Genomic DNA, 18603 nt, shown 5'->3' with positions numbered 1-18603 from the left:
GCCCTCTGGTCCTAGACTCTCCCACTATAGGAAACATCCTTTCCATGTCCACACTAGACCTTTCAATATTCAGTTAGTTTCAATGAGATTGCCCCTCATTCTTATCTCCAGCGAGTACAGGCCCAGAACCATCAAATGCTCCTCGTTCCTTAGCCCTTTCATTCCTAGGATCATTTTCGTGAACCTCCTCTAGACCTTCTAATGCCAGCACATCCTCGTTGGAAAGGGACATAATACTCCAATTTTAGTCTGACCAATGCTTTATAACGTCTCAACATTACTTCCTTACTTTTATATTCCAGCTCTCTGGAAATGGTAACTTTATATGCCTTCCTTGCCACTTACTCAAGCTGCTAGTTAACGTTTAGGGAGTCCTGCATGCAGTTTCCCAAGTCCCTTGCACCTCTGTTTTCTGAATTCATTCCCTGTTTAGAAAATGGTCTACCCCTTTATTCCTTCTACCAAAATGAATGACTATACCCCTCCCAACACTATTCCATCCACCACTTTTTTTGCCCATTCTGCTAATCTGTCCAAGTCCTCTGTAGACCCTTGCTTCCTCAACACTTCCTGCCTGTCCACCTGTCTCAGCACTCAGCGTCTGTGGAAGGAGAAACGGTTAGTTTCTCCTTCCACAGGTGGTAGCCTCTTCGTCAGATCACATGCTGGGCTCGTTGGCTGGAGTGTTCTGGCAGATCAAGCTGGAGCGTTTGTGTCGGGGCTAAGCTGCAGGGAGGGTGTGGTGCTGGCGGGACGAGACGGTGGTCCCACGTTTGTCTTCTGCTGTTGCAGCTCATTTGCAGAAATTGATGTCGGATAAGAAATGCTCAGTGGAGAGGAAGGCAGAGATGGAGGGCGTCATCACCCAGGTAAAGAGCTCTATCCCTTATTTTATTCTCCAGTCCTGTCAAAGGGTCTTGACCTGAAATGTTGACTGTACTTTTTTCCATAGATGCTGCCTGGCCTGCTGAGTTCTTCCAGCATTTTGTGTGTGTGGCTTGGATTTTCAGCATCTGCAGATTTTCTCTTGTTTGTAATTGCCTTTCCTTTGCTTGTAGCTTCCAATCTGTCCTTGGCTTGTTGACCCTCCCCAGTTCATTGAGTGATGTGTGTTGGCTTTTGTCCATTACAAGATAACCCAACGTGTTAATTATCACATCTTCACTGATCTGTTAGCCAAACAAGTTAAAACATATTGTGAGAACATGGATTTCCCAAAGGTCCCGTGGACCTCTGTTTGGTCATAGAACACTACAGCACAGCACAGACCCTTCAGCCCATCTCTTTTGTACTGGACTATTACTTTGACTAGTCCCATCGACTTGCATCCAAACCATAGCCCTTCATACCTTTTCTATTCATGCACCTATCCAAATTTCTCTTAAATCTTGAAATTGAACTTGCACTGGCAGCTTGCTTCACACTCGCACCAGCCTGAGCGATGAAGTTCCCCCTCTGGTTCCCCTTAAACATTTCACCTTTCACTCTTAACCCATGACCTCTGGTCTCACCCATCTCCGAGGAACATTGCTACCTTATCTCTACCCCTCAATTTTGTATACCTCTATCAAATTTCTCATTCTCCTGTGCTTCAGGGAATTAAGTCCTAACCTATTCAATCTTTTCCCTAAACTTGGGCTCTCCAGTCCCAGCCACACCCTTGTAAATTTTTTTCTGTATTCTTTCAACCTTATTGACATATTAAACCTCCCTTGTCTCCCTACCCTTGAAACGGCTCACTTGGGGAATGTTGTACAGGAAGTTAGTAAGGCCACAAATGAGGACTGGGAGGCTTGGATTAGAAGGAGAGACTGGATATGCTGGAAATGTTTTCCGAGGAGAACAGGAAGCTGAGAGTTGATATTACAAGGTTTATAAGGTGGATGGTCATAAGAACATAAGAAAATAGGAGCAGGAGTCGGCCATCTGGCCCGTCGAGCCTGCTTCACAATTCAATAAGATCATGGCTGATCTGGCCATGGACTCATCTCCACCTCTCCGCCTTTTCCCCATAACCCTTAATTCCCCTACTATTCCAAAAACCTTTATTTTAAAAAATGACCCTTTTCTCATGGTCCTGGAGTTAAGAGGGAAAAGTTCTAAATGGCACCTGGAGAAACATTGTATCATTTCTTAATGCATGCATTATTAAATGACAATAAAAGAGGACTGCGTGTCCTCATAATCTAAAAATAATCTAATCTAAAAAAAGAGCAACTAGTCATGCAGAGGGTGGTGTGGTCTCTCAGTGGAAGTGGTAGAGGAGCTTAAAACAGGAGTTCCCAAACAGCTTGGTCCATGGCATCAAAAAGGTTGGGAGCCCCTTGTTTAAAGTTGTTTAGGTTTGTGCAGATTGGTTCAAGAAGCAAACGATTTGAAGGGAAGTAGCTGTTCCTGAACCTGTTGGTGTGGGACTCCAGACTTTTGTACATCCTGCCTGATGGAAGTTTTACAGTGGATCAGTGTTGGGGATTCAATTCCCACTGCTGTGTGTCGGGAGTGTGTGAGCTCTCCCCGTGACTGTGCATGTGTCTTCCAGGATCTCCGGTTTCCTTACACTTTGATAGTGGACGGTTTAGGTTTGTGAATTGTGGGCATGCTTTGTTGGTGACATTGGGGGCCGTCCATCACATCCTCACTGATGCAGAATGAAGCATCTCACTGTTCCAGTGTACGTTTGACAAATCAGGCTAATATTCCCTCTCTCTAACAGCATGGCAGGAGTCTTTGATAAATGTTTCTTTCTTGAGGGAGTATCTCGTTTAGATGTTGGGGAGGGAATCGGCTGAGGTGACTGAAGGTGAAGCTTATAGGAATGTCTCAGTGTATGCGACTTAAACAGTCAAAGGCCACCGGCTTATTGCAGAGAAATAGCATACTTGTATTTTGTCTTTACAGATGGACAATTACAGTCAGCAGGAGTTAGCGGATCTGTTTGTGAATTACAACGTCAAGTCTCCAGTAACCGGGAATGACTTGTCTCCTCCGATCTCCTTCAATCTGATGTTCCAGACATCCATCGGGCCAGGAGGCAACATGCCAGGGTAAGGTATTACCCAGCGAGCACCGTTGGGGAAAATTAGAGCAATGTGTGCCCTTCTGGCCTTTACTCCGTAGGGAGGGCAAGACTGCAGCAGAGATTCACCAGGATGTTTTTTGGGATGAGGTGTGTTAGTTATGGGGATAATCTGGGCTTAGTTTTTCCTGAAGTGGAGGAGAAGGGAAAAGAAGAATCTGAATGAGACATTTGAAATTGAGATGTAGGGGTAGGGTAGGTACTAAGGAACTCTTCTCCATTACAAAGGTGTCAAAAACCAGAGGGTGGCGAGTTTGGAGGGAATTGAGGAAGAATTTTTAACTTGGAGCTTGGTTGGAATCTGTAACTTCTCTGAGCCAAGAGTAGGTGAGAGAGATTGGTATGACTTGGTCAGCATGGAGGAGTTGGGCCGAAGGGCCTGTTTCTGCACTCTGTAACACCGTGGAAGGTTTCCATCTGCCATTGAAGGTGTTCCTTGGTGCTGATGTGTGGAGCTCATCTTAACCTACTGCTTCCATTGTACTTCCAGCTACCTCCGGCCTGAGACAGCTCAAGGGATCTTCCTGAACTTCAAACGGTTGTTAGAATTCAATCAGGGGAAACTTCCGTTTGCTGCCGCCCAGATTGGAAATTCATTCCGGAATGAGATCTCCCCGCGATCGGGTCTCATCCGGGTCAGGTGAGGAGAATCGTGACTACTTGCTGGTGACATCTTTCTGGTTTTCTTGTCATGTGATACAGTGGAAAGACTTTGTTTTACACACCGCCCATACAGATAATTTCATCACAGCAGTTCAGTGAGGTAGCACAGGGGAAAAGCAATAATGAATGCAGAATAGAACGTCACAGTTACAGAGAAAGTGCAGTGCAAGGCCATAATGAGGTAGACTGTATGGTCAAGAGTTCATCTTATTGTACTGGGTGACGGTTCCATAGTCTTGTAACAGCAGGGTAGGAGTTGTCTTTGAGCCTCGTGGTATATGCTCTCAGACTTTTGTGACTTCTGCCTGATGGGAGGGGGAAGGACAGAGAATGGTCAGGGTAGGTGGGCTCTTTCATTAAGCTGGCTGCTTTACCGAGGCGGTGAGAAATAAAGACAGTGCCCCACGGAGGGGAGGCTGGTTTCTGTGATGTGCTGAGCTGTGTCCACAACTCTCTGTAGTTTCTTGCAGTCTCGGGCAGGGCAGCTGTCTCTCTACCAAGCTGTGGTGCATCTGGACAGGATGATTTCTACAGTAGATTGATAACAATTGGTGGCGTCAATGGGGGGCAGTTTCTTTGGCTGCTTGAGGAAGTAAGGTGATGTCCTACATGTTCACAATTAATTATTTCTGTGATTAGTGGATCCACCATAGCCTCTCCAGCCTCCACGCACATCCTCCTTGTGTTGTTTGTTGGTTTTTAATGAAAGCGATGTGTTTCTGAATCTGGGGTGTATGGACTCACTAAGGCTGTAGTTTCGGCACAGGTATTTGTAACTAGCATTCTAACCTCTGTCTGGCTGTCCAGGGAGTTCACCATGGCAGAGATCGAGCACTTTGTGGATCCCAGTGAGAAGAATCACCCCAAGTTCTCCAGTGTGGCTGACCTCGAGATCATGCTGTACTCTAGCCAAGCCCAGACCAGTGGGCAGTCAGCGCGGAAGATGCGACTCGGGGATGCAGTGGAGCAGGTGAGCCACGCTTGCGTTTGTGTTTCAGTATCTGTGCTTATCAGTTTAATTACACACCAGTGTCGGAGGATCACGAGTGCAGTGGTCTTACTATCTGTGATTACTTTAACTCCCTTCAGGCCGTGTCATGACCTCTTTCCCCCCCCAACCCCCACCTACCCTTGACCCCCTCCTCTCCAACCCCACCACCCACCCTCAAGCCGCCCCTCTCTCTCTCTCTTGCCCCTTCGCCCTTCCATGGTTAACAGATTTGAGATTCTTCAAGTGAAGATGAATTTGAGTCCAGCCAAATTTTCCATGTTACTGGAGAATGTGACAGGCTGTCTCTGCTGTAGATCTCAGCGTGGTGTCGGAGGCTGTTGTCGCAGATCAGCACTTGAACTGAGTGGTCGGACAGTCTTGATGTTTGGCTGAGTTCTTGTTGCTGTGACTGGCCCAGACTGGGTAAGGTGGGTCTGACACTGGGAAGTGACTGGTTAATTTCCCCTTCCACTGTGAGTGACCCCTCTGTCCTCAGTACCCCACTGCCAAACATCATGACATCCCAGTTATGTTACTCATGTACTCAAAATAAAAAAAGTATTTTCAATCCTGCCCTGACTGCTGAGGGTAAGTGTGTTTAATGACTTTACCATCCTGTTTGCCTGTGTTATACCTTTGGGCAATTCTGTATTTGTTCCCCTGGATCTCTGCTCTACAATACTTCAGAATCAGGTTTATTATCACTGATATATGTCATGAAATTATAAACATGAAGTTCTACAGGTGCTGGAAATCCAGAGCAACACACAAAATGCAGGAGGAACTCAGCAGGTCAGGCAGTGTCTATGGAAATGAATAAACAGTTGAGGTTTCAGCCCGAGACCCTTCCTCAGGACTGGAAAGGAAGATGATTCCAGAATAAGGTTGTGGGAGGAGGGCAAGGAGTACATTTCCTTCCCTTTCTCCCTTGGTCCACTCTCTTCTATCAGATTCCTCCTTCCCCAGCCCTTTACCTTTTCCACCTTCCAGTTTCTTTCTTCATCCCCCTTCCCCATTCCGCCTAGATTCACCTATCACCTAGCTTGCATTCCTTCCCCCTTCCTCCCATCTTCATACAGGCTTTGCGCCCCCCCCCTTCCAGTTCTGATCAAAGGTCTCATGGGTTCATTGCACATCTGTAGAAATTTGCTGGTCTTTGTGACAGACCAAATCTCTTCAAACTCCTAATGAAACATAGCCGCTGGGGTGCCTTCATAATTGCATCAATATATCACTGCATGCCTGGCTGGCTTTAACTTCTCAAATGCATCACTGCGGTGGTCTGGGTTAATTCCACCTGCTGTCCCATTGCAGGGAATCATCAATAACTCGGTGCTGGGGTACTTCATCGGCCGGATTTACCTCTTCTTGCTGAAGGTGGGCGTGTCGGCCGACAAGCTGCGGTTCCGGCAGCACATGGAGAACGAGATGGCCCACTACGCCTGTGACTGCTGGGACGCGGAGTCCAAGACCAGCTATGTGAGTGTCTTCTCCTTGGCTGAAGGGCTGAACCCTTGCACAAAGTGTAGCGGTAACAGGTTTTTCCACTCCCAACTTCTGGCATTTGGCTTATTATTGTATGTGTACCATGCCACCCGTTTCTCATCCAGTTGCAGCAAGGCAAGGGGCAAGATATTCTGTGATTTAGAGATGCAGCACAGTTACAGGCCTTTCTGGTTCAATGAGCCTGCCCATCCGTTTACACCCACGTCACCAGTTCACCTACTACTCTAACCTGTACGTCGTTGGACTGTGGGAGGAAACCGGAGCACTGGGAGGGAACCCACATGGCCACGGGGAGAGTGTGCAGACCCTTTACGGACAGTGGCAGGAATTGAACTGCGATCGCCGCTGCTGCATTGCTGTGCATGTGTGAATGACTTGTTCCCTGTTGCAAACTCACTATTGTACATCTCCCTCTCCGCAGGGCTGGATCGAAATAGTCGGCTGTGCTGACCGGTCGTGCTACGACCTGGCTTGTCATTCCAGAGCGACCAAGGTGCCTTTGGTCGCAGAGAAGCCTCTGAAGGAACCCATATCCTTGTCTGCTTGGAGTCCGGGTGGGCTTGAGTGGAGTTGACATGGGAGTAATCGCTGACTGAGAAAGGGTTGCTTCTGCTCACTAGTTCATCCCTTGATCAATACACTCCTGCCCTGTATGATCATGTTTGCCTCAACACCCCTTCTATGCCAGTTTCCTGTAATTCCTGAATCTTTCAAATATTTATCTACTTCAGAGGCCCTCCGTTGTTGGGGTCAGCCATGGATGTTGTGCACTAGCTGTACGCGAGCCAGGGCAGTACAATATGGAGAGCAAGCTGTTGCCCGTGCAGCAGGCTCCCCCTCTCCACGCTGCTGATGAATGCAATGCAACAGCAGCATCGCAGGAGTTGCCAGTCAACGTAGGACTGCCTTAGGAACTCCAGCTTTGGACTTTCCCTCTGGGTTTACTCCCAAAGCCTCCCCCACGAATGTGTACAGTCGCTAAGGAGAGGAGGCTTGCGTTCGGTTTTCCTTCTACTTGAGGTGCCAGCCACAGCTGACGGCCCCTCAGCTGTCTGAGCCCCACCTAACTCCACCTTTAAATATACCCAGTGAACTTGTGGGCGTAGAACTCCTAAGAAACGTCTATGTACCTCAGTGTTAAATGATGGCCCTTCCAGTCCGTGACTCTCCCGCCTGGGCAGGTATCACAACCCTGTCATAAACGCGAGATCCTGAAGATGCTGGAAACCCGCACAACTCAGCTTCTACAGAAAGAAATGTTTCGGGCCGAGAACCTTCATCAGGACCAGAACGAAAGGGCTCAGAAGTCAGAATAAGAAAGTGAGGGAGGGGAGCACTGTGAACTGGCACCTGCTGGGTGAGACCAGCAAGGTGGGATGGAGTGAGGAGCTGGGAGGTGATGGGTAGAAAAAGTGAAGGACAGAAGAATGAATCTAATAGATGGCCATGGACCATAGGAGAAAGGGAAGGAGGGCATTTTTTCTCTCCCATCCCACCCCATCAATTTTGTTCTTTTTTTTTTGCCCCCTTCCATAAACTAGAGGGGTGGAGTAGTTTTGGAGATGACGACAACCCTTCCCTTAACTGTAGTACACAAGACTGTCAGCGTTGTCCAATTCGAACCCAACAAGAGTGCCATTGGCAAGGAGTTCAAGAAGGAGGCCAAGATAGTGATGGAGTACTTGAGTGTTTGCGACGAATGTTACATCACTGAGAGGGAGAAGGAGCTGAACGAAAAGGGGTAAGAATCCCTAACCTTCCTGGTTTGGTGGGCACCGGATGGGTCGGTAATTATGTCTTGTTTGCCTGGGTGCAGCTGTCTGTCAGCCGAGCCACGTGGTGAAGCTGTGCATCACTGAGCGGGCAGTGAATACAGGCTCAGTAGGAGCTTTCCAAAGGAGAAGGGGGTAACTATTTGCAGTAATGAACAACCTGTTGGAGGCTTGACCAGGTGAGTTCCTCCAGCAGAATTTATTCCAGGGTCTGCAGTCTCTTCTATCCAAATATGTTTAGAGCAGGGGTTCCCAACCCAGGGTCCGTGGATCTCACTATTAATGTCTTAAAAAGGTTGGGACCCCTGGTTTAGAGAGTCAGCTAGAGTGGGCTTGATAAGAGAGCACTTTGAGTCGGTACAGGCACGAAGGGTTAGTAGTAAAGTCGAGTTTATTGTCATTTAACTATATATAATGTATGTAACCATATAATGTACAAACATTTGTATATAAAGATGAAGTTTTTCTAAACTGGGGTATAAAGCAGTCATACACGTAACACACATAACACGCAATAACTTATGGCAAGGATAAAATCTACAGATGAATCACACATAAATAACAAATTAAAGAACATTATTAAATATTGTAAAGTACGGAACATATTAAGCAGTGACACCTTGAATATGCTACGGCCGGGAGTTCAGAAGCCTAATGGCCTGGGGGAATGTTCTTCATCCTGATTAAGCAGTGACACCTTGAATATGCTACGGCCAGGAGTTCAGAAGCCTAATGGCCTGGGGGAATGTTCCTCATCCTGACCATTCTTGTTTTTATGCTGCCCGATGGTAGAAAGTCAAAGAGGATGCTGGTTGGATGGGTGGGATCCTTAATAATACTAAGTGCTCCTGAGAAATGCCCCCGATGGGTGGTAGGGAGACCCCTATGATCCTCTCAGCTGTTCTCTCAGTCCTTTGTAGGGACTTCTGGTCCGATGCTCGACTGCTCCCAGACCAGATAGAGATGCAACTTGTCAGGACACTCTCAGTGGCTCCTGTAAAATGCAGATAAGACGGGGGTCAGGGAAGCTTTGCTTGCTTCAATCTTAGGAAATGGAGGTGCTGCTGTGCCAGCTTGTGAAGGGAGGTGATACTGAGGGACCTGGTGAGGTCTTCCTGGGAGTTCACATCACAGAACTTGGTACAATTAGCTCTCTCTACGGAGGAGCCATGTACTCGCAGAGAAGGATGGTTTGTCCGCACCTTCCTGAAGTCCACGATTTCCTTTGTCTTCTCCATGTTCAGCCTCAAGTAGGCCTCCTTTTTGAAGGTGGGAGGAGACGTTATTCTTGGCGATTACTGAATCGAGGCAAGTTTGTCGTGTGAACAACCATATGAATGCACAGTTGCAATGAAAACTCTACTTTCTGCAGCATCACAGGCATGTACACTAAACAGCACTCACGGGTGGAAACCATAAATTAAACAGTTAGAACAAAGATAACAGTCCTTTTTTGGACCATAACACCTTGGAGAAGAATTAGGCCAGTTGGCCCACTGAGTCTGGTCTGCCATTCCATCCAGGCCTGGTCAGCTGAGTGTCCTTTGGCGGTTTGGAGTCTGACCATACTCCTCTCTCCGCAGGGAGTTCACTTTTGAGTCCGAAGGCAAAACGTTTACCCTGACAAAGAGCATGGTTGGAGTGAAGAGGTTTCAGAAGACCCTGCACGGTCAGTGAGTTCTCATTTTTAAAATAATGTACCCCATCTGACAGCTCTGTCCCCTCCACTCTATATCACACCAGTTCTTCCTATTTTCCTCAGTTGATACCATATCGTCGACGTTCCATATATCGTCTAGATAGGGTCTAGAGGCTGTGGAGAGTCTGCAGAGGGATATAGATAGGTTAAGTGAGTGGGCCAAAGTCTGGCAGATGGAATGCAATGTTGGTGAATGTGAGATCATCCACTTTAAAAGGAATAATAGAAGAGCAGATTATTATTTAAATGGTGAAAGATTGCAGCATGCTGTTGTGCAGAGGGACTTGGGAGTGCTTGTGCGTGAATCGCAAAAAGTTGGCTTGCAAGTATAGCAGGTTATTAAGAAGGCAAACGGAATGATCTTATAGAAACATACAAAATTTTGAAAGGGATAGATAAGATATAAGTAGGAAAGTTGTTTCCATTGGTAGGTGGGACTAGAACTAGGGGATATTGCCTCAAGATTCAGGGGAGAAGATTTAGGATGGAGATGAGGAGAAATTGTTTTTCCCAGAGAGTGGTTAACCTGTGGAACTCTCTGCCCAGGGAAGCAGTTGAGACTTCTTCACTAAATATATTTAAGATACAGTTAGATAGGTTTTTACATAGTAGGGGAATTAAGGGTTATGGGGAAAAGGCAGGTAGATGGAGCTGAGTTTACAGACAGATCAGCCATGATTTTATTGAATGGCGGGGCAGGTTCGATGGGCCGGATGGCCTACTCCTGCTCCTATTTCTTATGTTCTTATAAAGAGCTTTTGGCCCATTGGCCTTTTAAAAAGCAAAGTACCATCTACACGAGTTGGGATATAATGTTCAAGTTGTTGCAAGATGTTGGTGAGACCTACTTTGGAGTATTGTATGCAGTTATGGTCATCCACAGTACTGTGCAAAAGTCTTGGGCATGTATATGTAGCTAGGGTGCCTAAGACTTGCACAGTATTGTAATTTATGTACTGCTGCCGCAAAAAAACAACTTTCATGACATATGAGTGATAAACCTGATTCTGATGTGGGTCTATTGTGGACTGAGTGGGAAGCGGGGCAGGGAGAGGGGAATCATGGTTAGAAACAGGGGAAGGGAAAGGGAAGCATCAGAGAGTCATTCTGTAATGATCAGTAAACCAGTTGTTTGGAACCAAATGACCCAGGTGGTGTTTCGGAGCTGGGTTTGTCTGCACCCCCGCCAAGGTATAAGATTGAAAGAGCATAGAGAAAATTTGCAAAGCTTAAGAGATTCTAAGATGAAAGAAAAGTGGAGGGCTATGTGAGGGAAGGATTTGATTCATCTTGGAGGAGGTTAAAGGGTGGCATTGTTTGCCAAAGAGCCTGTACTGTTTCATGTTGCTGGGACTTGAGGACCTGAGTTATAAGGAAAGGTTGAATAGGTTAGGGCGTTACACCTTGGAGTGTCGGGGAATGAGTGGAGTTATCAGACTTTTGAAGGGGGACCTTGTACAATAAGATGGACTCTAGACCACACAATCTACCTTGTTTACCTGCACTGCACGCTTACTGTAACACTTTATTCTGCATTCTGTTATTGTTTTACCTTGTCCTACCTCAATGCACTGTGTAATGAATTGTTCAGAACGCAAGACAAGCTTTTCACTGTACCTCGGTACATATGACAATATTAAACACATTCCAATTGTTGATGGGCAGCAGGGAATTGCTGGGCAGAAAGGCCTGCTTCTGTGCTGTATTCCTGACTCTGTCATGATATCGTAGAACATGAAATAGTATAGCACAGCCCTTTCGGGCCACAATGTAGTGCTTACTTTTTAACCTACTCTAAAATCTGTCTAACCCTTCCGCCCCCCCCCCACCTAGCCCTCCAGTGGTCAATCATCCATGTGTCTACCTGAGTCCTTTATGTTCTCCTAATGTATCTGCCTCTATATCACCACCCCAGGCAGTGTGTTCCACATACCTGCCAATGTATGTTTAAAGAAAAACTCACCTCTGACGTCACCACACTTTCCCATGCTTTCCTCTAATCACTTTAAGATTATTCCCTCTTATATTACCTATTTTTGCCCTGAGGGAAAAATTTGTGACTCTGCACTGTCTCTGTACCTACTATCATCCACACTTCTATCTCATCCTCTCTCACTCCAAAGCGAAAAGCCCCAGCTTGCTCAACTTGTTGTCACAATCCAGGCAGCATCCTGGTAAATCTTTGCACTCCCCCTAGAGCTTCTACATCCTTTCTGAGGCGAGCAGAACTGAACATGACACTCCCAAGTGTGGTCTGAGCAGAGTTTGATAGAGTTGTAATATTTCCTTACAACCCTGAACTCAGTCCTCCAGCTAACCATAAACCTTCTAAACACCCTATTAACTTGCATGGCAACTTTGAGGGACCTATGGACATGGACCCCAAGATCCCTCTGTTTCTCCACGGGAGTGATTGATTAGAATTATTGATCACATGTACTTCGAAACGTACAGTGAAATGCATCGTTTGTGTCAACAACCAACAGAGTCCGAGTGTGTGCTGGGGGCAGCCCGCGAATGTCGTCACACTTCTGGTATCAACATAACATGGCCACAGCTGACTAACCGTAACCCATATCTTTGGGGTGATGGAGGAAGCTGGAGCACCCAGAGTCACGTACAAACTCCTTTTAGACAGCAGTGACAATTGAACCCTGATCACTGGTGCTGAGACAGTCTAACGCTAACCTCTACACTACTGTGCAACCCCGGTGTGCAGCTTTTTACAATTAATTCTCCCATCCTTCCAGCTGCAGGTGGAATATTTGACCGTGTCTGTCGGTGTTAACAGTGACCAGGTTTAGTTGCCCCCTGCAGCCGAGCTAACAGTAACGGTGCTTTCTGTTTGCATTGCTTCAGTTGAGGAGATCACTCCCAGTGTGATTGAGCCGTCCTTTGGCATCGGGAGGATCATGTACACAGTGTTTGAGCACACTTTCAACATCCGGGCTGGTGACGAGCAGAGAACGGTAAGGTCACCCGCCTCCACTCCTTGGTGTGGGTGGGAGGGAGTGAGGTGGGGAGGGGAAGAGAGCCCGGGGCTGGCAGCGGAGTGTGAGGACCACACCTGGCCTGTCCAGCAGTCAAGTTCAAGTTTAATTGTTATTCAACCATACAGCTAAACGAAGCAGTGTTTCTCCAGGGCCAAGGTGCAAAACACAGAACCAACAGTCACCCACAGCACAAATAGCAGAAAAACATAGTTAGAAAACATATACAATATGTGATCATACAGCCCAGGGCACTGAGTAAATTAGCTTGTAGATTGATGGTGCATGCTGATCTTGTCCTGGGGCCACATTTCTTCAAGACGAGCTCCCAGCAATACTCCAACAAAATGGAGCAGTAATGTGTTTGGCAGAGATGGGGAGTAGTCACTGTGGTCTCTGGCTGAATCGGTGGCAGAAATTCCCACCACAGAAGAGAGAGTTTGGGGACATGAAAAGAGGAGATCCTTGAGCTTGGAATGTCAATGTTCCTGGTTCAGAGGCTCGATCCAAAACGGCACCAATTCCTTTTCCTTGGATGCTGCTCGACCCCCAGAACTCCCCACAGTTTGTTTTAGATCGCAAGACGTAGGAGCAGAGTTCAGCCCGTCGGGTCTCCTCCACCATTCAATCATGGCTAATTTGTTATCCTCCTTAACCCCATTCTTCTGCCGTCTCCCCGTACCTTTGACACCCAAGAACTAGCAACCTCTGCTTTAAATATACCCAGTGATTTGGGCTCCACAGCAGTCCATGGCAATGAATTCCACAAATTCATCACCCTCTGGCTAAAGAAATTCCTTATCATCTCTGTTCTAAATGGATTTCTCTCCACGCGACCTTGGATAACCTGGACAATACAAATACCTATGTCAGGATGCTGTTCATTTTGTACAGCTCAGCGTTTAATACCATCGTTCCCACAATCCTGACTGAGAAGTTACGGATCCTGGGCCTCTGTACCTCCCTCTGCAATTGGATCCTCGACTTCCTAACTGGAAGACCACAATTTGTGTGGATTGGTGATAACATCTCCACCTCGCTGGCAGTTAACACTGGCACACCTCAGTTGTGCTTCTCCCACTGCTCTACTCTCTCTACACTCATGACGTGTGGCTAGGCACAACTCAAATATCATCTTTCACTTCACCTATGATACAACCATCGTTGGCAGAATCTCAGATGGAGATGAGAGGGCGTGCAGGAGTGAGATGTACCAGCTAGTGGACTGGTGTCAGAGTAACAACCTTGTACTCAGCGTCAGTAAGACCAAAGAGCTGATTGTGGACTTCATGAAGGATGAGATGAGGGAATACAAACCAATCCTCATAGAGGGATCAGAAGTGGAGAGAGTGAGCAATTTCAAGTTCCTGGGTGTCAAGATCTCTGAGGATCTAACCTGGTCCCAACATATTGACGCAGCTATATAGAAGGCAAGGCAGCAGCTATACTTCATCAGGAACTTGAGATTTGACTTGTCACCTAAAACAGTGGTCCCCAACCACCAGGCCGCGAGAAAACGATATGATTTCGGTCTGTAAGAATATTGTCAATATTAAACCAGTCCGCAGTGTGCGAAAGGTTGGGGACCCCTGACCTAAAACACTCAAACGTCTACAGATGTCCCGTGAAGAGCATTCTGACTGGCTGTGTCACTGTGTGGTATGGGGGGGGGGGGTTACTGCGCAGGATCGTAGCAAGCTGCAGAGGGTCGTAAAGTTAGTCAGCTCCATCATGGGTACTGGCCTCCATAGTACCCAGGACATCTTCAATGAGCAGTGCCTCAGAATTCAGGAACAGTTTCTTTCCCTCTGCCATCCAGTTTCTAAATGGACATTGAACCCCTGAACATGAGATCACTACTTTTTAAAGTTTGTTTTTGTGCTACTTCTCTTAACCATTTAGTATACTGGCTGTATTTCAATTTTTGTTCTGTATTTATCATGTATTGCAGTGTACTGCTGCCACAAAGTTAACAATATTTCACAACGTGCTGAAAATATTAAATCTGATTCTCATACCTCTATTCTGAGGCTGTGCCCTCTTGTCCCAGACTCCCCCTCTACCAGAAACGTCCTCTCCATGTCTGCTCTATCTAGGCCTTTCAGTAATCAGTAGAATTTTCTAAACTCCAGTGAGGACAGCCATAAAGCACTAATCCTTTCATTTCTGGAATAATTTTTGTTCTGTATTTCAAATTCTGAGAGGTGAATTGGGCATGGGCTGGGAATGGGATGTCTTGGGTTGACATGCAGTTAATGCCTGTAACGTATAATTTCTCTCATCTTTGTTCCTTCTGTTTCCCTCCGCAGTACTTCAGTTTCCCAGCGACTGTGGCTCCCTACAAATGCTCTGTGCTCCCACTCAGTCAAAACCAGGAGTTTGCTCCGTTTGTGAAGGAGCTGGGTGAGTAACGGGTAATCAAGATGCAGTTGAGGCTCTGCACAATCAGTGTCGACAGGAGCCTTCCAGCAGCTGCATCTTTGTGCAGTTCTCTGGCCAGGTTTGTTTTCTTCCACCCCCAGAATCAAGACAGAGTGTGAAGTGGCTGGAGAGGGAGGGCGGGTGTTTGACGTGTGTTTGTCGGTGGGGTCTCTGGAGATGGGGAGGTGGGTCTGGGGCCGGACACTCTGCTAACGGTGCTGTCTACGATCTCCCCCAGCCGAGGCACTGACACGACACGGGGTCTCCCACAAGGTAGATGACTCATCGGGCTCCATCGGCAGGCGCTACGCCAGGACGGACGAGATCGGCGTGGCCTTCGGCATAACCATCGACTTCGACACGGTGAACAAGGTGCCGCACACGGCCACGCTGAGGGAGCGGGACTCGATGCGGCAGATCCGGGCGGAGGTAGGCACGGCGCACGTTCGCTCCTCGCCCTTGTCTCGTACCTCCTGTTACCGTGAGTGTACAAACATCAGCGCCACAGTGAGGGACGGTGACAGTGTGTGGGTCACAGAGCACAGACAGGATGCAACCGCTATACCACGTAAAAGGTCTCTACTCTGTCAGCTTTTGCTTCCTTCGGCCAGCTGCTACAGAGCACTTCAGTTTGAAGATGGAATGTAGAACAGTACAGGCCCTTCTGCCATGATGTAGTGTGGACCTTTTAACCTGCTCCAAGATCAATCTGCCCCTTTGCTCCCACATAACCCTCCATTTTTCTATCATCCATGTGCCTATTTGAGGTTCTTAAATGTCCCTAATATCCACCCTCGTATTCGCCATTTCGGCCCTGAGGAAGAGATCTGTGGTTTTGCTTTCTATCATTCTTGTGCACCTTTATCGAGTCACATTTTACCCTCATCCACTCCAAAGTGAAAAACCTTTGCTTGCTAAGCCTATCCTCATAATGCATGATCTCTGATCCCGGCACCATCCTGGTAAGTCTCCTCTGCACCCTCTCTAAAGCTCCCACATCCTTCCCATAATGAGGTGACCAATGCCCTTGTGAGATTGTCTGCCTGGTGAAAGTGGTTGTATAACCAGGACTTGTGATGATGTGCACCAGCTGTTTCCATGGTTCACGTGACCCTGATCGAGGGGCTAAGCAGGTGCTACACCTTGCCCCAGGGTGATCTGCAGGCTAGCGGAGGGAAGGAGAGCCTTGAGCCTCCTTTGGTAGAGACGTATCTCCACACCACCACTCATGGTATCTAACCAAGAGTTTATCGAGCTGCAACCTTACCTCGCAGCTCTTGAACTCAGTCCCCTGACTGCTGAAGCACAACATACCATATGCCTCTTGAGCGCCTTTTCAATTTGGGCAGCAACTTCAGGGGGTCTGTGGATATGGACCCCAAGGTCCCTCTGTTCCTCCACACTGAATGCTGCCCGTAACAAATGCCTTCACATTTGACCATGCCAAGTGAATCACTTCACTCTTTTCTGGACGGAACACCATTTGCCACTTTTCAGCACAACTCTGCACCCTGTCGATGTCCCGCTGTATCCTACAACAACCCTCCTCACTATCCACAACTCCTCCAAGCTCTCCTCACTCACTCAGATCAGCAGCTCTTCCTAGTGCTCTGCTCTGTCGTCCTGCCTCTCCTGTTGCTCCCTCAGCTTCTTACCGTGTTATTATCCACGTTCCTCTGATTTCCTGGAACTTGCTTGCCTTGTGTGGAGGAATTGTACAGCACAGAAGCAGGCCCTTTGGCCCATCATTTCTTTGCTGGCCCAATATAGAAATGCAGTTTGCAACATTGAACAGTACAGAACTTGAACACGCCTTTTGGCCCAGTGTGCACTGAATCTGATCCTAGAGTAATCCTAATCCTATCTATCTGCACGTGATCTATAATCCCTCCATTCCCTAAACATGTCTAGCATACCTGCTTCCACCACCTCCCCTGATACCTTCTGTGTTTAAAGCAAAAACCTCCCCTCAATCTCCTTTCAGACTTTGTTTTATAATCCTGCTCAAGCTCTCAGGTTTTCTTCTGCCAGTCTCTTAAATTTAAATAAACTCCCTCGAAAGGTAATTGGCAGGTCAGATTTTTTTGAACTACACGGTGGAACTCAATAGCAAAGCTGCAAAGGCTGATTTATACTTCTGCGTCAAATCAACGCCGTAGATATGGCGTTGCCGCGAACCCTACGCGGATCCCTACGCCGTAGCCTGACGCGCACCTCTCCTAAAATGTAACTACACGTCGCGGCAACGCAGACCACAATAACAGTGATTGGTCCACCTGGTAGCATCGCATTTCCTCCTACGCTGCAGTAGCTTCCCATTGGCCGACTGAAGGGCAGGGAAGGAACTCTGGCTGCAATGCTTTCCATAAAGCTTTACAGACCTCCGACATCATGGAGGACACATTTCCCTTTTACGAAAAAAGACGCTCACTTTAAATTTGTTTACCCCGAGAAAGACTACCGTGACCATGAAGCCTTGCACCGGCAGGTGTGTGCGCATGCGCGACGTGCCGGAATTGCAGAGCGACGCGGACACACCAACGCACAAGTATAAATGTTCACAACCCGCGTAGGCCACTTGTGTAGGTGACGGCGTCCATTTGACGCAGAAGTATAAATAAGCCTTAAGGGCTGCAGACTCGGTTGACACTTTTCAATGCCAGCTCAACCCTAGTTATCTTACCTTGCTTTTAACTAACATCTTTTCATGTTTGTACTTTTATCCCATGTAAAGCACTGAGCTACATTGTCCATGTAAAAAGTGCTCTATAAATTTATTATTATGACCACCTTGTGGTCTGTGGAGTACCGGAGGCTGAGGGGAGGTCTGATAGGATTGAGAACATAGAGCAGACAGGGAGTATCTGTGTCCCAGGGTTGTAATATCTGATACCAGAGGGCAGGCACTGAAGGTGAGAGGGGGTAATTTCAAAGCAGATATGAGGGGCAAGTTTTTTCAGTGATGGGCACCTGGAATGCACTATCTGGGGTGGTGGTAGAGGCAGATAATTTGAGACTTTTGGACAGGAAAGTAAGGAAAATGGAAGAATATGCACACTGTGCAGGCAGAAAGGATTAGTTGGCCATTTGATTATTAATTTATTTGGTTGGGCACAACATTGTGGGCCGAAGGGCCTGTTCCTGGGCTGTAAGGTTAGGTTACCTCTGTGCTCTGAACATCCACCCGATTTTATAACCATGTTAGCAGGTGTCTCCTCAGCCTTCGTTCCAGAGAAAATAATCCCAAATTTGTCCAATCTCTCCCTCTAATCTTGGCAACATCCTGGTGAACCTCTTCCGCACCATCTCCAAAACTCCATGTCCTTCCTGTTTGACTCGATTTAGCTCCATAGCAGCTCAAGTGCTTGTCCCAGTGTGAGACTCTGGGGACAGGTAGGGGGTGTGGGTAATGGTCACTGTTTCTGAAAGCCCTGGCGGTTCAGCTGGTCACTCTACAGGAAGAGTGAACGTGGTGCCCTGTCTTA

At 47.4% G+C, this 18603-nt stretch overlaps 1 protein-coding gene across 1 annotated transcript in view; it reads left to right on the top strand.

The window, feature by feature from the left end:
• Positions 1-18603, top strand: part of gars1 (glycyl-tRNA synthetase 1) — a 38019-nt gene that overhangs the window by 18681 nt on the left and 735 nt on the right. Inside the window, exons 6-16 of the mRNA XM_063042434.1 lie at positions 793-869; positions 2899-3044; positions 3567-3716; positions 4547-4709; positions 6045-6209; positions 6658-6766; positions 7833-7977; positions 9592-9677; positions 12567-12676; positions 15007-15100; positions 15357-15547. Of these exons, the coding sequence (XP_062898504.1) occupies positions 793-869; positions 2899-3044; positions 3567-3716; positions 4547-4709; positions 6045-6209; positions 6658-6766; positions 7833-7977; positions 9592-9677; positions 12567-12676; positions 15007-15100; positions 15357-15547 (1436 nt within the window). The remainder of the gene's footprint in view (positions 1-792; positions 870-2898; positions 3045-3566; positions 3717-4546; positions 4710-6044; positions 6210-6657; positions 6767-7832; positions 7978-9591; positions 9678-12566; positions 12677-15006; positions 15101-15356; positions 15548-18603) is intronic.

The sequence above is a fragment of the Mobula hypostoma genome, chromosome 3 (genome assembly GCF_963921235.1).
Source record: "Mobula hypostoma chromosome 3, sMobHyp1.1, whole genome shotgun sequence".
In the NCBI taxonomy this organism is placed as follows: domain Eukaryota; kingdom Metazoa; phylum Chordata; class Chondrichthyes; order Myliobatiformes; family Myliobatidae; genus Mobula; species Mobula hypostoma.
The sequence above is the reverse complement of the archived record's forward strand: the minus strand, read 5'-3'. Positions and strand labels throughout refer to the sequence as shown.